At 34.1% G+C, this 16506-nt stretch overlaps 1 protein-coding gene across 2 annotated transcripts; it reads right to left on the bottom strand.

Annotated features, from left to right (window-relative positions):
* Window positions 1-8545: 8545 nt before the first annotated feature.
* LOC110730970 (vacuolar protein sorting-associated protein 55 homolog) lies at window positions 8546-15251 on the bottom strand. Of its 2 annotated transcripts, none has more exons than XM_021910819.1 (5): window positions 15037-15251; window positions 14463-14514; window positions 10445-10484; window positions 10273-10357; window positions 8546-9018 (listed from the first exon to the last, which is right to left on the bottom strand). In XM_021910819.1, the coding sequence occupies exons 2-5, from the start codon at window positions 14475-14477 to the stop codon at window positions 8835-8837; spliced, it is 324 nt and encodes a 107-aa protein (XP_021766511.1). In that variant the 5' UTR covers window positions 14478-14514; window positions 15037-15251; the 3' UTR covers window positions 8546-8834. The 2 variants fall into 2 exon arrangements, with proteins under 2 accessions (XP_021766511.1, XP_021766512.1); XM_021910820.1 differs by lacking the exon at window positions 15037-15251 and adding an exon at window positions 14602-15013.
* Window positions 15252-16506: the final 1255 nt, after the last annotated feature.

Genomic DNA, 16506 nt, shown 5'->3' with positions numbered 1-16506 from the left:
ATTGATCGACTTGGTTCTCCTTCGTTTCTAAAGATTTTGAGGTGATTCTTTTGTCTAGTTTTCACCTGAAAAATTTGAGAATTTTTCGAGAAGAATAGCTATTAAACTGGGTTAATTCTTTACACCTGGTCAAAAATCAAATTAATCTGCCATTGTTGAGGAAAAAATAAACTGCGATTACTTGGCTGGGAATTTTTTTCTGAATTTTTGGTCGAGTATTTTAGACAGATAGAGCTAGCAGTATCCAAAATTTCAGAATTTTTTGAGGTGTTTTCATTAGGTTTTGGTCCTCGTACTTTCGATCAATTTCTGGACTGGTTTTGTGTGTTTTCTCATCCACATAAACATGGAAAATAAAAGTTGGTTTGAAGCATTTATGATGGAAATCAAGAAAATGAATGAATGTTTGGATAGAATTGATGCTCGTTTTCAAATTCGTGACGTGAGATGTGGTGTACAAGATATGTCTTATGAGAAAGAGACACTAGAGCAACCAATTGTTGAGGCTATATACGAGGAAAAGATTGTATCTTTACCGAGTGATAATCTTACAAATCCAATTTTAGAGCAATCTCATGAACAACTGGTAGAAGAAAAAGAAATTATGGAGCACAAAAGTGTATATTTGTCTAGTTTTGTTGACGAGGAGGTTACATTTGAACTACCTAACTTGGTAGCAAAAAGTCAAATTTCTACAACTTCCTTTTATGGTGATAATTGGGATACAAATATTTTCACGTATTATTTCCATTATATTGATTGCATTGACAAAGGTGTGTCATCAATTAAAATTTTGGAGCATTCAATTGAAGTTTGTGGTGCATTCATTGGTGTAAAATATAAGCATGACGTGGTTGGATGGAGACATATTCTTTTAGCTCATGTTCGATTAATTTGGATGATATCTTGGTTCCATGATTTGCTAAAAAACTTGGGACAAGTTTTTATTTCAAGAGGGGGAGTATGATGCGGTTCCAAGGCATCAATATTGTTATTATAATTATTTTTATTGTTATTTTTAGTTTATTATTAGATGACCGAATTTATTAGGATATTTTTGTTAGTTTAATTCGGTTAGTATAAGATAAGCTTAACTTTAAAGATCATATTTGCAAAACATTATCTTTACAAGTTAGAGTTAGTTTCCTAGTTAGATTAGAATTTGTTTTACCGATTTTTAGGCTAATTATTTATCTTATAAATACGTGATGGTGTTTAACGAAAAGTATGATTGATTGATTTGAAATTTATAAAGTTTTACGTAAGCTTGTACTTGTGTATTCTTGGCCTAGTTTAGGTTTTAAGCTCGTGTTGCTTAGCGTTTCTTGACCGAGACTCAAGATTCCAAACCTTTCAACTGCGATTGAAGGTTATATCCATCAAAATTCATATCACCCTGCCGAAGGTTGCCCCCCCGACTGCCGGCAGCCCCTTCTGGCCAACCATATTTGTCATAGCAACGGTTCTCTTCATGCCCCCGTTTTTTACAAAAAGTGCAGATTTTATCTGACCAACATTTGGTGGTCTCGTGTCCCACCTTCTTGCACTTCTCACACACCGGAACCTGCTGCCTATCTGAACCGCCACGACCCTCCCTGCACCAGTCCGTACAGCAAAGCCCAGTGCTGGAGGAGGGTCCTCTTTGAGGCGGGCAACGCCTCGTACTTTCTCATCTTGTGAAACCTGTTGATATGCCCTGTTTAAAGATGGCAGAGGGTCTTGGGATAGCAAAGTAGATCGAAGTGAGGCATAATAGTCAGAGTATAAGCCTAACAAAAATTGTTGGAGACGATCCCCGTCACGTCGATCGGCATGCTGTTTCCCCACATTACAAGAATAATGTCCACACTTGCAAGGAATTAAAGGTTCGAGTCTATCAAGTTCATCCCACAAAACACATAATTTACTATAATACACCGCAACAGATATACTCTTCAATTGCTCACATCGATTTATGTCAGATTTTATTTGTTGAATTCTTGGTCCATTAACAAGACAAAAACGTTCATGTAAATCATCCCAAAGTTTCTTTGCATCATCATATTGAGAAAGCATAGATTTTACCTCTGGGTCAATAGTGTTCATTAACCAAGAAACAAGCATACAGTGAATGGTAATCTAATCACCCTTCGTACACGGTGGTGAGAAGGTGGTAATACTGCCATCAAGAAAACCAAATTTCCTTCGAGAAGACAACGCAATACGTACGACATGAGACCAATCATGAAAGTTATCGAGTTTGAGGCGTTGAGAGGTGATGTAATCCTCGAGCCGATCTTGCGGTCCGAGGTAGAAAGGTGAATTGGGTTCTATTTTTTGAGGTGGCGGAGGTGGTGTCTCATCACCGCCGGCCATTGTTTATCACAGGAAAGAAAAAAAAAATCAAACCTGCTCCGATACCATGTAGAATTGCACAAACATACGGCTTGATCTTTCATTCATTGAGGCAAAAGTATATATATAAAGCTAATTCCTAGAGTTACCTTAATTAGGTTACTAGAAATTAGGAAACACAATAAAAGATAATATCAAATATTCCCAAAATATATCCTACCAAAATATATCCTTAATATGCATGCACTCAAAATTGAATTGGGACCAACAATTTCACTTATTTTCTATCCCTTTTCGTAGAGAGCTGGTAGCCTGGTAGTCTGGTACGGTATGTTAGTTTCTCCGTTTCACTAAAATTGCAAACATTCTAATTAATTCCATTTTACGTCCTTTGTGTTGGTTTTTGCCTTTTCATTAAGTGCTGGTAGTCTGATACCGTTTGTTATTTTCTCCGTTTCACTAAAATTGCAAACGTTCTAATTAACTTCATTTTACGTCCTTTATGTTGGTTTTTGCCTCTATGGGAACTTTTGTATGCTGATGTTTCAAACTTACATTTTGGATACTTGCATTGAGTCATTGTCAATACTCAACATCATCACTTTACCTCACTAATACACTTTTCTTTTTTTTTACTTCACTAATGCTAGATATAGTAGTTGGTTTCAAAAAAAAAAAGTAAAGTAGTTTTTATTTATTATCCCTATCTACTATATTTTATTATTCTAAAGCTTAGGGCTTGTTCTGATTTATTGAACTGAGCTCAACTAAATTGAATATTTTATGAGAGAAGGAAATTATAAACTGAACAGAACTGCAATAAAAATAAGCCGAAGAGAACAGGCCCTTAGTCTTTATGAAAATTAATTTGTTGGGATTATGAATTTAGAATTTATGAGTAATATTTAGCGTGAATCCTTGTATGAACTTGTAGGATTTGGATAGATTAATAAATTAAATATCACTATGTCAAAAAGATATACTTATATAGAGGTAATTATTGTTTCGTTCATGGTAAAATATATTTTCTCAGTTTTTTTAGTTGACACCGTTTGACTTTTACATTATTCACATAACATGCTTTGACTCGCTTTTGTGGTTTATAGATACGATAAAACATATTCATGTGGGATCTTGTTTGAACATCTCCCGCTTATATCGCTGGAAAATACAGCTTTGTTAGAGAGACAATCAAACGATTCTTTGTAGTCGTCAGGATGTGATGATAAGTCGTGTATAATACGTGTTTTTAGAGTCTTTTTAGGTAGTTTTCGAGTCTAGATTAGTTTTTCATGGCTTATTTTGGCTTGATTTGGTTTAGTTGTGATCATACGATGCTTTTATGGGTAGATTCGTTGTTTTTGACGTATTTCGGGATTTAACGAAGATTTTTGGAAGTTTTACGGAGTTGCGGATCGTGATCATATAGCTTGCAATTCACCTAGAAAGCCAAAGTTTGAAGTTGAATTCACTTAAGGGTAATTTCCATCCAGACACGCCCATGTCACTCAAAGACATGGGCATGTCAATGTACGTATTTTGAGAAGGCAGAAAGTTGGAAGTTGAAGTTTCATATGAGGCACGCCCATGTTCATTTGAGGCATGCCCATGTCGAGTCGAGTGTTTCGAGCTAGCAGCAGCTACGTGCTGAGGGAAGCATGGCCATGTTGAATACGGGCATGCCCATGCCTCGTCGAGTGAATTTGGCCCAGCGAGACATGCCCATGTCAAATTTTGACATGCCCATGTCTCGCTGGAGATTGAAGAAAAATTAATTTTGACTTTAGGCACGGGCATGTCTTGTGTGACATGCCCATGCCTGGACGAATTTAGTCGGTTTTAATCCGATTTCTTTCCTTATTCTATCCTATATTTTAGCCTTCTTATAAATACTCTTGATCATTTTAATTTCATTATCTATCATCTTAGAACCCTAGTTTTCTCTCTAAACTTTATTTTCATTGTAATTCAAGATTATGCACTCAAGTTTCTTCATGTATCTCTCATAATTCAAGATTTGGTATTTTCTTATTCTTTTTAATTCCTTTTATTATCAATTATGTTTTCTGTAATTCTTGTTATTGTTTTCATTAATATGTGCGAGTAGTTTCCCTATTCCAAGATCTAGCAGAACCCGAATATGATTTATGCATGAATTAATTCTTTAAATTCTCTAATAATAATTGCAATTAATTTGCTTAATTGATTGTGCTCATGTCAATACTAGATTAGGGGTAATTGATATTGTTATTAATCCATGGTTTTAATCGCAACAGGAGTTGGGTTTTGACGGATTTGAATAAATCAATTAAGGGTTTGAAGTTCATCACGAGAGTAGTTGAATGGATGATTAAGAAGTTAGAGTAATGTGCTTAAGGTTTTTAATTTACATGATTCCACTGAAGTAGGCTTGATTGTAATTAGAGAATTGAAGCCATTGATAACTCGGGAGAGACCATTGGTACTATTCAGGGATTACTTTTCCTCTTTAATCAATTGAATTATGTGTTAGGGTAGAACGACTATTGCATTAATTGTATTCGTGGTGATGCTTGATCTTGGATGTTTTTAGCATTAATTTGTCATATTGTTTAGATTTAATCGTTTTAATTAGTTCTTTAGAAATTGATTCTTACTTATTTGAATTGGTTACTTGCTTAGTAATTGCTTGAGTTGATTTAATTAGTTGAACCATAGTCTCTTGGGATCTGACCCTTGCTTGCCTGTCTACATAGTAGTGGTATAGTTAGGTTTATTTTTGTTAGGCACGCCACACTTCTATCAGGATGTTTTCCTTCTAATTCATCTATCTGTATTCGAAAACTTGATAACTTTTTCACCAACGAAATAATTTCACGACAATCCATTAGATCTAATATCATGGATTCAAAACTAGGATTTTTCTCCTTCGAAAAGAGGAGATAATCCTTGTCTTTCGAAGGAGGTCGAAAAACCCTTGTCTTTCGAAGGACATCGAAAACTCTTTCTTTCGAGGGAGAAAAGTTCCTCCTTTTTAGGAGGAAGCATTATTATAAACCTAAAAAAAACTTTAAAGAAACAAGAATTGGGGCTTTCCACCGGTTAAAACCGATGGAAGCCCGTTCAAAATTCAATAATGGAGGCTAGGGTTTTGGAGAGAGGGGGAAGGAGAGAGGAGAGAGAATTTTTACTCTATTCTACATCTTGTAGGCGTACTACTTGTTTTTATTGGTTGACTTTATCATAAATTTTAATTTTAAATAATAGATCAAATTTCATTATATACGAGTAATAATCAATGCAAAAGAAGTGGCACGCATATGGTACACAAATGGTAAGAATGAAAATTCACCCTTCAAAATAGGAAAAATGGAAACAAATAATCTCACCTTTGCGTGGTCCGACAATAATATCCTACCTTTTGATTATTACGAGACAATATGTCATTTTCTTTTTACATACCATTACTTGTTGGTAACCGTTTTTTGTAGGCTATATGCATGCCACATGACAATTTTTAATAGGTTTATTTCATTTTTTTAATAAAAAAAACAGTCAACAAGCCCCACCGTGAAACCCTTGTCCTACCCCAGCCACCACCAAAACTGGTCGGCCACCCTCTTCAACCTCCGAAAATGGCCGGCCGACAGCAGGGTTGAGTTTATAAGGTGTTTAAGGGGGGTTTTCGGGGTGGCTAGGGAGGTTGGGATGGAGTTTTTGGCGGCTGGGATGGAGCTTTCGACTTGTTTTCGGCGGCTGGGTGGAGTTTTTGGCGGGTTTTCGACGTCTGGGTGGTGTTTCGGCAGGTTCACGGCTGCTAGGTGGGGTTTTCGGGGTGGTGGATTCGGCCTATGGTGGTTATGGTGGTTTTGGGGGTGATTTCGGAGGTGGGTTTTGTTCGAAGGGGTGGTTTTGGGTGGAGCTAAGGTTAGGGTTTCACGGTGGCTGGTGGTGGTGGGCTTTTTCTTTTTTAAAAAAAAATTACATGTTTTTTTTATTTTATTTTAAACTTTTTATTTATTTTTACCAATTATTGTGCAATACGTGGCTTTAAAATAATAATTAAAAATATATATATTTTAACATGTTTAACAGGTTATTAGTAAAAAGGTTTGTTAAAAAAAAGATGATGTACAAAGGTGAGATTGTTATTGTTCGACCATGCAAAGGTGGAATTATTTATATTCATTTTTACCTTCAAAATATACAAATCTTAAAAATATTTGACTTGCCTATATCTTGCTTGATTTTTCTAACTATTGTGGATTTATTTTCTGGAGAAAAAAAGTTCCTTTTTTTTTGGTGTGCTCTCTTCTTGTGTCATTGTTGTAGATTCAAGACCTTATATCTTCCATAACGTCTAATAATAATTAATTGCTCCATATTATAGATTCAAACTTAGAGCCTGTTCTTTTCAGTTTAATTGCAGTTCAGTTCAGTTTTCAATTTCCTTCTCTCATAAACAATTCATTTCAGCTCTATTCAATTCAGTTCAATCCAAATCAGTTCATTTCAATAAATCAGAACAAACCTTTAATTGCTCCTTATTTAAGATTCAAACTTGTACATGAAAATAATAAAGCAAGTGAACACTGACTTGTCTCTTAGTTAGTTACTCCCTTCGGCTTTTTTTTTTATTTGCATCTCTTTCCTTTTATGGGTGTTTTTTTATTTGCATCACTTCTATATATAGTAACTTTACACTATATTTTATTATTTCTCTCTCTTATTTTAAACCCTACTCAAATTAATTTATCATTTGTCAATCTCATGGTCCCCACTACTCTCTCACATACTTTTACTTTCATGGTCCCCACATTACTTTTACCATAATAAATTATTCATCCACTTACATTATTAATTCATTCTCCTAAAACTCCGCGCACTTGCAAGTGATGCAAATAAAAAAAAATAAAAAAATAAAAAATAAAAAATAGAGGGAGTATTTAATAATCATTATTAATTGATTTTTAATAATTTGCATCTCTTATAGTCACTTATTTTTCTATATTTATTGTGTATGAATTATACTTTGTATGAAATAGTGCAACAATGTCTAAAATAATCTTATTAAAGATTATGAACTAGATAAATACGTCTAAAATAATCTTATCAAAGATTATAAACAAGATAAATATTGTTGGAGATTGTTTGAAACTTTTAATAATAACCCCATTTCTTTAAGAAAAAATTACAGTAGTTTAAATGACGGTATTTCACCAATTTACCTTCACAAATCTTAAATAGAGTTTAACCCCATTTAATTTAAACTTTTGGAAACTTCTACCTCCGTTTCATTTTACTTGCAACAATTTCCATTTTGGGGTGGTTCAAATTACTTGCAACAATTTTTTTTCCTTATTTGGTAACTTGTGGCCTATAAAATGACATATATGCCCTTACTTTTTTTCTTAAACACCCTTATTAAATTACAAATCTGATTTCATTAAATTAAACCCCAACCTTAATTAATTAAACTATCATCCCATTTAATATTCTCTTTCCTCCCCCAACCCCATTTTCATGGTGGCTTCATGGTGTTACGAGCGGCGGGGGGTTGTAGTGGGTCGGGTAGATCGGCGGGTTTCGTGGGTTAGTTTCGTGGGTTTGGTTTCATGGGTTTGCTGGGTTGGTGAATCGGCAGTGCTGGGTTCGTGGTTGCAGATCGGCGGCGGGGGGTTGCAGAGCGGCGGCGTCGTGGGTTTGATTCGTGGGTCAGGTTTCGTGGTTTCAGATCGGCGGGTTTCGTGGGTTGGTTTCGTGGGTTTGGTTTCATTGGTTTGGTGGGTTGGTGGATCGGCAATGCTGGGTGCATGGGGTGGTGGTGGTGGGTCGGCAGGTCGCTGGGTTCGTGGGGTGGTGGTGGTGCGTCGGCGGGTTGCTGGGTGCGTGAAGTGGTGGGGTGCGTTCGACGGTTTATTGGGTGTGTGAGGTGGTGGTGGTGCGTCGGGGTTTGTTGGGTGATGCTTGATGGTGTTGGTGGTGGTAGGCTATTTAATTTATTTAAGTTTGATTTTTTTTTTTTGTTAGATTAATAGTTAATCACATACCCTTATTTTTCCATAATCATGTTTTCAATCTTTTGCCTTGGTTTCCGAAAACTTGTACTTTATTGCAAGTAAAATGAATCGAAGGTAGTATCAGAAAATATGTAAGAACTTCAGAAATTAAGTTAAGTTGACTAGTTCAAAAAAAAAAAAAAAAAAGGTTAAGTTGACTAGTTCAATCTTGGTAGAATGAGAAATCTTACTTCAATTAAATACCACAACATTGAATTGATACATTAGTTGAACTCAACAATTGAAAAAGGTAGGAAATAAGTTTATACATGAATTAGTATGTTACTTTAATAAACACCACAACCCAAAATATACATTTGCTTGACATGATAGCGTAAATTACTAAAGCTTTTTATGTACTAGTGTACAGTCATATCACACCATTTTTTCCAACAGCTACCGACGGATACCAAAAGCCTCCTGCTTCTATCAACTCCAGACAGCTCAATATTTCATTCCTTCCTACCAATCGTCATCAAGACTAGCACGGTGAAAGCACAAGACAGTACAGACAAATAAAAAGAAAGATGCTAATTCAATGAGCATCGCTCCAGTCTCTATCAGATGGGCATGTCTAAGAATCATAGGAATTGCAATGCTTCCCACGGCGGAAGCTCCCGTCAAGAACTTGGCAGCATCTATCCAACTGCAAATAAACACACATAGAGAATAAAAATGGAACTCTAGCAAAGAGTCAAACAATATGCAATATGCTGCCAGGCATCTAGCATGTACCCACATATAGTGAAAACGTAGACAACTGAATAACCAACAATAATTCATGAAATATACATAATGCTCACAAAAACATTTACCTATGGGTCATATAGGCACATAGCAATGTAAAACCTATCATATTTAAGGCTAGCTATAAATTTCATTCCGAGAACAATAAAGGCTAAAGGAAAATAACATTGGCTTCAACATAATTGCGGTAAAATATTACGAAGCTATTCCCTCACTTAATTCTAAATATCGACACCTTAAAGAATAGGGCATGCTTGATTTCTTCTTATCAAAACAAAAATACACATTATTCACCCTCATCATCTTAATTACTCTCCATACATAATTGCAAAGCATCGAATCTTATTGTGTCCAATTCTTCTATTCACAGTGCAAAGGTGTTCTAGGCGGATTATAGTGATACAATTACCAAAGTGTATAACATAACATTTTTTGTAAATATTGTGAAATTGGAAATAATACCATTAAGAAGTCAAAATATAACTTTCCCTCTATCTCTCTCTCTCCTCATGTACCTTTCCGTCAATTGATTTTCTCTCTATCTCTATCTTCCCTATGCCTTTCCTTCTGCCGGGGCGCCAATGAGTCCCATCTTCTCCATTGTCTCACACCCACATAGTTAATAGTGTTTACAAAGTATCTGACATGATTTACTAGTTTGCCCATTGGTTTACATGTGCAAGTAATGAATAACTGTAATCAATCCAGGTTTTTTCATAGTGTAAACTAAATAGGGCTTTACAAGGACAATATACGTTATCAATTTAATTCTGAAAAGGGGACAGACAGACAGCTCATTATAAACACAGCAGACTCAATTTAGTCTTTCATTACAAGATGAAGACATTCAAAAGTTCTGTAAAAGTCATCTTGCACACTATGAAACCACCAATGTCTACAGGCTACAAGGCTCTGGTAAAATATCTACATATCATCAATAACATATTAAGCTATCAAAAACAATATGCTACATGAGCTGAAGTTAGTCAATTCACCATATATTCTAGGCTTGCCATACTTTCACACATACTTTCACCTAACACAGATACAGGTATCCCAAACCACCACTATCTGAGCAGGCATATATTGGACACCATTACTACAAAATGCCAATTGATGATTTGATGTAATATAAAGTGATAGTCAGTCTTACCCTCCACCATCTCGACTTACTAAGAATTGCGTGGAGCCACCTCCAAAGAACATGCATGGCATAGGAACTACCACATACATTAGAGCTACAAGAAACATAACAACCTAGTCATCAAAATGCAATGCAAGTATAATCAAATTCTGTTCTATAATGTACAGATACCAGAACATACCTGACAACAAAGGCCACCAGTTACTGTAAATTGCACAAGCCTGCAACAAATAAACATTAGTCAAAGAATTTTAATATATCAAGCAGAGACTGGACAAAGTGCAGTTGCACAAGATAGATCTGGAAAACGTGTATAAACTATCAGAATAGAGCCATCCAGTCAAAATTAAAAAGCTTACCAAATCATGACTAGTATCAGTGGAACTGATATAGTAGCTAATCAGCATCCTCTCAATTTATAATACAATGGACCAAACCAAACACCCCACTAATAATATTCCAATTCATCTCGTGATGAAGTGACCTTTTCAACCGAGGGTCAAATAAACTCCCAATAAAAGCTGAATATTTATTAGTAGAAAATCCCAAATAATATGGGATACCTTAATGAAATGGTACTAACACCACAAAAGGGCATCCCTAAAGCACAATTTGGATGGACAAATCTAATGATAAGAATTTGAACACTTTTAAGAATTGCATCATTGTTGAGACTTTGTAACTATCCAGATCGCTGAAATCTAATGATAGAGAAATCACTCTTAGTTTTAAGATAATAATATCATACAATTACAATAACACAGCTAAAGAGGCTTTACAAAATATTCTAAATTGACCTTTATAATTTTTATTTATTAAAAGAATAATGATAAATTGAAAAATATATTCTTAGATCAATCTGTGGCATTCAATAAGATGAATGCAATAGACAGCTCATATTCACTTGTATGGAAATGTTGCTCCCAAATTTGAACACAGAAGATATAAGCATTGTATACTGTAGACGTAGCAAATTCATTTTTCCCTTAAAAACGATCAACGGGGCATAAAAAATGAATCCAAAAGCAGCGACCCCCCCCCCCTCCCACAAGAGAAGAACACGTTCTAGGTGAGGCATAATTGGGGACGTACTATTGATCTTTGAAGATGAAAGATGACCCATTCTGACCTCATGAAGAAGTAATACTTATTTTTCATAGGCACGATGCATCATACCTAAGTGTGTTTAGCATCTTAATGTATTTGGCAAACAATGTTAGATCTAAGTCGAAATATCTAAACTTTATTGTGAACTTCTTAGCAATTCAACAAAAAATTTATTTTTGTTATCTTCAAGGAACACAAGATGTATAGTTGTTCATTTATAAAAATAATAATATATTAAACAGATTCCGCTACATCATCAAACCATACAAAAATGAGCCTTTTATGAAGCTGGACAAGAGTATGTATGTCTCAAGTCAATAAAGAAAAATATACATGAGGATTAAGGGATAAACAAAGTAATAGAATATATGTTTATGGAGATGATATTGGTTGTATAAAGTAAATAAAGGGTATATCACAGGGATAAAACCAAAAACCTATAACAAAAACTCTTGTTCACACATAACTTTCACATAAGACAAACTTCCAATATTTTCAATCAAGTGAATATAGTTAATTAGGTTCATTTCATCAAACTAAGTAATTGGTACAGAAAACTGGGATGTGTCGTCATCATGATCTATGTTAATTTCAAAGGAAATATTATACGTATTTTGCACTCACTAAACTCTTTCCCTTTTCTCTAGACAAAATTTAGGCAATATACAAGAGCATAAAATAGATAATAGCACTTTTTTCCCTGCTATGGCTTTATATCATAAGGTTTTACCTAGCAAGGATTTTAATAAGCAACTAGTTTTAAAGGACCCAATGGTCGGACCACCTAAGCCGCCAATACGCTTCCAATATCAGAGAAAGGGAAAGCACGGCAAGCAAGTCTTTCAAAAAGCCACATCACAAGCAGTGGAGGCAAAAGTGGCGCAACTGCGCAAGAGGACAATCCAATTAATGTCTGATTTTCTGAAATGGGAGGATGAGTGGAGCAGTGTAGTAGCATTGTAATGTTGAATGAGACGAAAACAATCAAATGTAAGTTGCTTTTGGTAGTTTTGCATTGGATATATATTGAAAGTTGGGTAGTAAGAAAGGCATGTGACTAGACTTGTGTATTTGAGATTTGTATCCTCAAGAGTCAAGATACTTAATTAGAGAGTTGTAACCTAAAGTTACTATAAACCATTCAATCAAACTATTATCTTTTGCTAGCTGATTTTCTTTGTTCTATCTTAAACTCGTGTGTTTGTGATGTGGATTGTTGAATCTATCACACCACTAGTACCTTATTAAGGATGGACATTCAAGAGGGAGCACTTTTGATAAATTGGACAGTGAAGTGAATGTCAAATATAGCACAATAGTGTGAGATGTTTTACATAGCATAACAATAATTGAATACGCTAGTGATGCATAGTAGTTTATTTACTTTTTGGAAAACTATTTGAAGAAGGTATACAGCCTACCTTAGATTCATAACTTGAAAAGGCAATCTCCCAAGGATAAGAAATTATATTTAAATCATAAAACTCCTTGTAGCCCTTTCACAAGTACTCCATTCCAAGATAAGATCTCAACAATTGCAACACCTAACCTGACTAAAGTTATTGACATCAAAGGACATTTTTTTTTTCCATTTTTAAAATTAACTTCTAGTTTGCTCATCAATGTCAGTATCTCTTTATCAATATTGCACTAAAAGAAATGAGTCCAAATTCCACACATTCTTCTATATGTCACCAAGAGATTTCCTTAGGATAGGAGTTGCTTTTAATTTAAAAAAGAAAACCTACAATCTCCTATAATATTTCATACTCCTTATGCTTTATTCCCTATGGTAATTTCGATGTTCTCAAAGTCTCAAGAGTTTCCTCCCTCCCCTACACACTTCCCTATCTATATAGTCCTTTAGCCATGCTTTTGCTTACCAATCCATAAAGCTCTTCCCATATTTACTTCGTTTTCCTTTTTTTTTATTATTATTATTTTCTCAAAAAAAAAAAATATTAGGGATAAACTATTATTTTACCCCGACTTGACCAACCTTGTAAGGGAAAATTTATTATTAAATGCAATCGGTCTCCTCAAAAAGTAGTTACAAGTATTATTTAATATTACTTTTTCCGAGGTATGTGGATCATAGAAGGTGAGAAGAGACTTCATGGTATAGAGGAATACATTTAGAATGCAAAAAAAAAAAAAAAAAAAAAAAAAAAAAAAAAAAAAAAAAAAATCTTTAAATAATAAATTCCAATATTAAAGAAAGACCTATAAAAGATTTTTTTCTCACTTTTTTTTTATAGGGACGACTTTTGAAAGTAAAAAAATATCAAGTTGAAGTTGATTTACCCTCCCATTACAAGTAATCGATCTCCCCATGGCTTGCCTACTTAACCCACCTTTGACATCATTTCAACTCACAAAGTTGGTGTCATAACTCAAAACTCAATTTCCAAATCCTGGGAGCACATGCTATTCTCTTTTTACCTTCCAATTTTTCATTGTTTTTCTGATAGGGTTGTATGATAACATAGTTTTTTTTTTTAAAAAAAAAAAAAAAGGCACATCCATATTCCGCTTATTTGTACAAACTAATCAATTTAATCTTCAAAGCACCAAATAATAGCTCTCAAGTCTCAACACGCAGTGGATTTTCATAATACGAAACCACAAAAGAAAAGTACAAAGGTAAAACTATGCGGAAATGATAGTTCAACTCTACATTTTAACTCAAGAACCCTCAAAACTCCTCTCTAGGTATGACACTTAAACACATTATTTTGGACCAAAAACAAGCAAAATTTTATAAATATGGACACACGTGACACTTGGACACAGACATGTGTGATGTGTTGAACTTGTATGGTCGCATACTATTTGCTTACAATATCTTAGTAGGATGAGCAATTCTTAAAATTGCAATCTCATATTAGTTAAAAAGCTGTGGCATATGCACCAAAGGATACATTGGATCCATCCAAACTGAAAATTGATCACCCAAAACTAGAAGAAATAAAGCAAAATTACTTAAGACAGAAACATCAATTTGAAGCAAGAAGCGAGAACTAAGTAATGTCCACAAAGCACTCATCTAAACCCAAAACACAACTAAATAGAAACTAGTCATGAAGCCATACTAGTATCTGCAACATGATACTGACGGAGAACGTAAAGGCAAGCCCACAAAGCCTGCAAATTTACACAAACTAAGTCAAAATCTTCGCTTTAAACAAATGCGGATAATACAAAACAAGCTCCTAATAAATTGGCACTTACACTGCAGGAGAACGCAATAATCAATAGCCAGCAAGCCCACAATAATGCACCAAACAAGAAACAGTCAGCACAATAATCATCAGCTTTTTTTTTTTTTTTTTTTTTTTTTGGAAATATCATCAAGATAACATACTACAGTAGTACAGTACAATATTTCTCTAATTTCAATCGAAACAATCAGGAAAATATATTCAAAATCTACCACCAAACTCTTGAAATTCGATGAAGAAAGAGAAACCCTAACTTTCTTCACCACCAAACTATAAACAATTCACAACTCCAACATTATGGTTCAACAATTCAGAAACGAAATAGCAAGCATATATGACCGAAATTTGAATTAATCAAGCAAAAAAATTAATATTGGATCAAATTCAATAGAATTAAACAGGAATTTAGGAGATAGAAAACGATTATAAAGGAAAAGAAATGAACCTTCTACTGTCATCGCCATGGTTGAAAGAATTTGATCAAACAGCTTATTATCAAAATGAAATTCCGTAAATTGTGAATTAAAAGGAGATCAAATTGTTTCAAGATTGTAATTGGGAAATTGTTGCGGAGTGAACTGTGACATGGAAAGGGAAAGTCACCCCCCAGCTTTGTTTGGTTCAATTTTAGTCAAGAAAGGAAAGGGCATGGAGATGGAGAAAATAAAGGTTTGACACTTAAAAGTTTGTTTCTCGAAAGGGTATTCTTGTCTTTTCGGTTAAACAAGTAGGGTTATTTGTGTCATTTCAGTAAAACAAAAGTAGGGGTGTTCATAATTTGGATTAAAACCGAAATTCAATTCAATTCAATTCAATCTAAATCGAATTATCAATTCATATCGGATTCAAACATTAAATCGAATCGGATTGAATTGAAATTTTTTTGAAAATTCGGATAATTGATAATTAAATACATGAAAATAATGAATCGAGAAAATATTTATTTACCTCTTAATTACTAAATAATCATGAGTAAATGATTTTTTAATCATTTGCATGTCTTTTAGTTACTTATTAGTCTTTATTGTGTTGTTTATATATGAATTATTGTATGAAGTATACGTGCAACAATGTGTAATCTTATCAAAGATTAGGAATGAGATGAATATAGTTCATATCTAGGCCTTGCCTGGAATGAGGGTAATGGAGCTGAAAGATTAAAGGAGTAAATGTTACGGAGTTGCAACAGGTGCCTGGAATGGGGTTAAATATTTGGGCCTGGACTTTTTAACCCCCCCCCCCCCTTTTCTGGGGGTAATACATTACCCATGAGATTTTTTGCATGGAGGCGGATGCACAATGCTCCGTGCATCCATTTTCTTTTTAAAAATGCGGAATGAACATTTAATTGTTCAGTAAAGAATATACAGTTATTTTATAAAGAACACCTAGTTATTTATATATTTTATTTTTTTTGAAAGAAAGAACACCTAGTTATTTTATAAAGAACATCACATATAGTTGTATTGTAATGATTAATGAACATATAGTTGTTTTGTAAAAAAACATATAGCTATTTTGTAAATAAAAAAAACAAATTTTATGTTCTTTATATATATCTAAAGAACATCGGTAATATTAATAAAGAACATGATAATTAGAGGTGGTCAACTTCAGCCCGGCCCGATACGACTCGAAAATAAAGCGGATTTGGGCAACCCTAAAAATGCATTTTTTAGTTAAAAATCCAAACCCGACCTAAAAAAAGCCCAAAAAGCCCGCTATATTTTTCGGGTTTGGGCACGAGATATTATGTTAAGGCCCGACTCGACCCGAATTTTTGATTACCTATAGTGATAATTTAATGTAATGAACATTATTTTTTTATTCGACCACCATAATCTAAAGACAAAATTCAAAGAACATTTCAAAATAAACAATTAACATTATGTCACAAATAAAAGTACAACAATAA

This window comes from Chenopodium quinoa, unplaced genomic scaffold (genome assembly GCF_001683475.1).
Source record: "Chenopodium quinoa cultivar QQ74 unplaced genomic scaffold, ASM168347v1, whole genome shotgun sequence".
In the NCBI taxonomy this organism is placed as follows: Eukaryota; Viridiplantae; Streptophyta; class Magnoliopsida; order Caryophyllales; family Amaranthaceae; genus Chenopodium; species Chenopodium quinoa.
Note: the sequence above shows the minus strand (reverse complement) of the source record. Positions and strands in the feature narration are given on the sequence as shown.

Bases quoted from the DNA above. Each gene is read 5' to 3' on its own strand.
- LOC110730970 (XM_021910819.1), bottom strand. The intron at 10,358-10,444 runs GTATGTTCTGGT...TGTTTCTTGTAG, and splicing joins CTGGTGGCCTTTGTTGTCAG to CTCTAATGTATGTGGTAGTT. The intron at 9,019-10,272 runs GTAAGACTGACT...GTTTATTTGCAG, and splicing joins GTAAGTCGAGATGGTGGAGG to TTGGATAGATGCTGCCAAGT.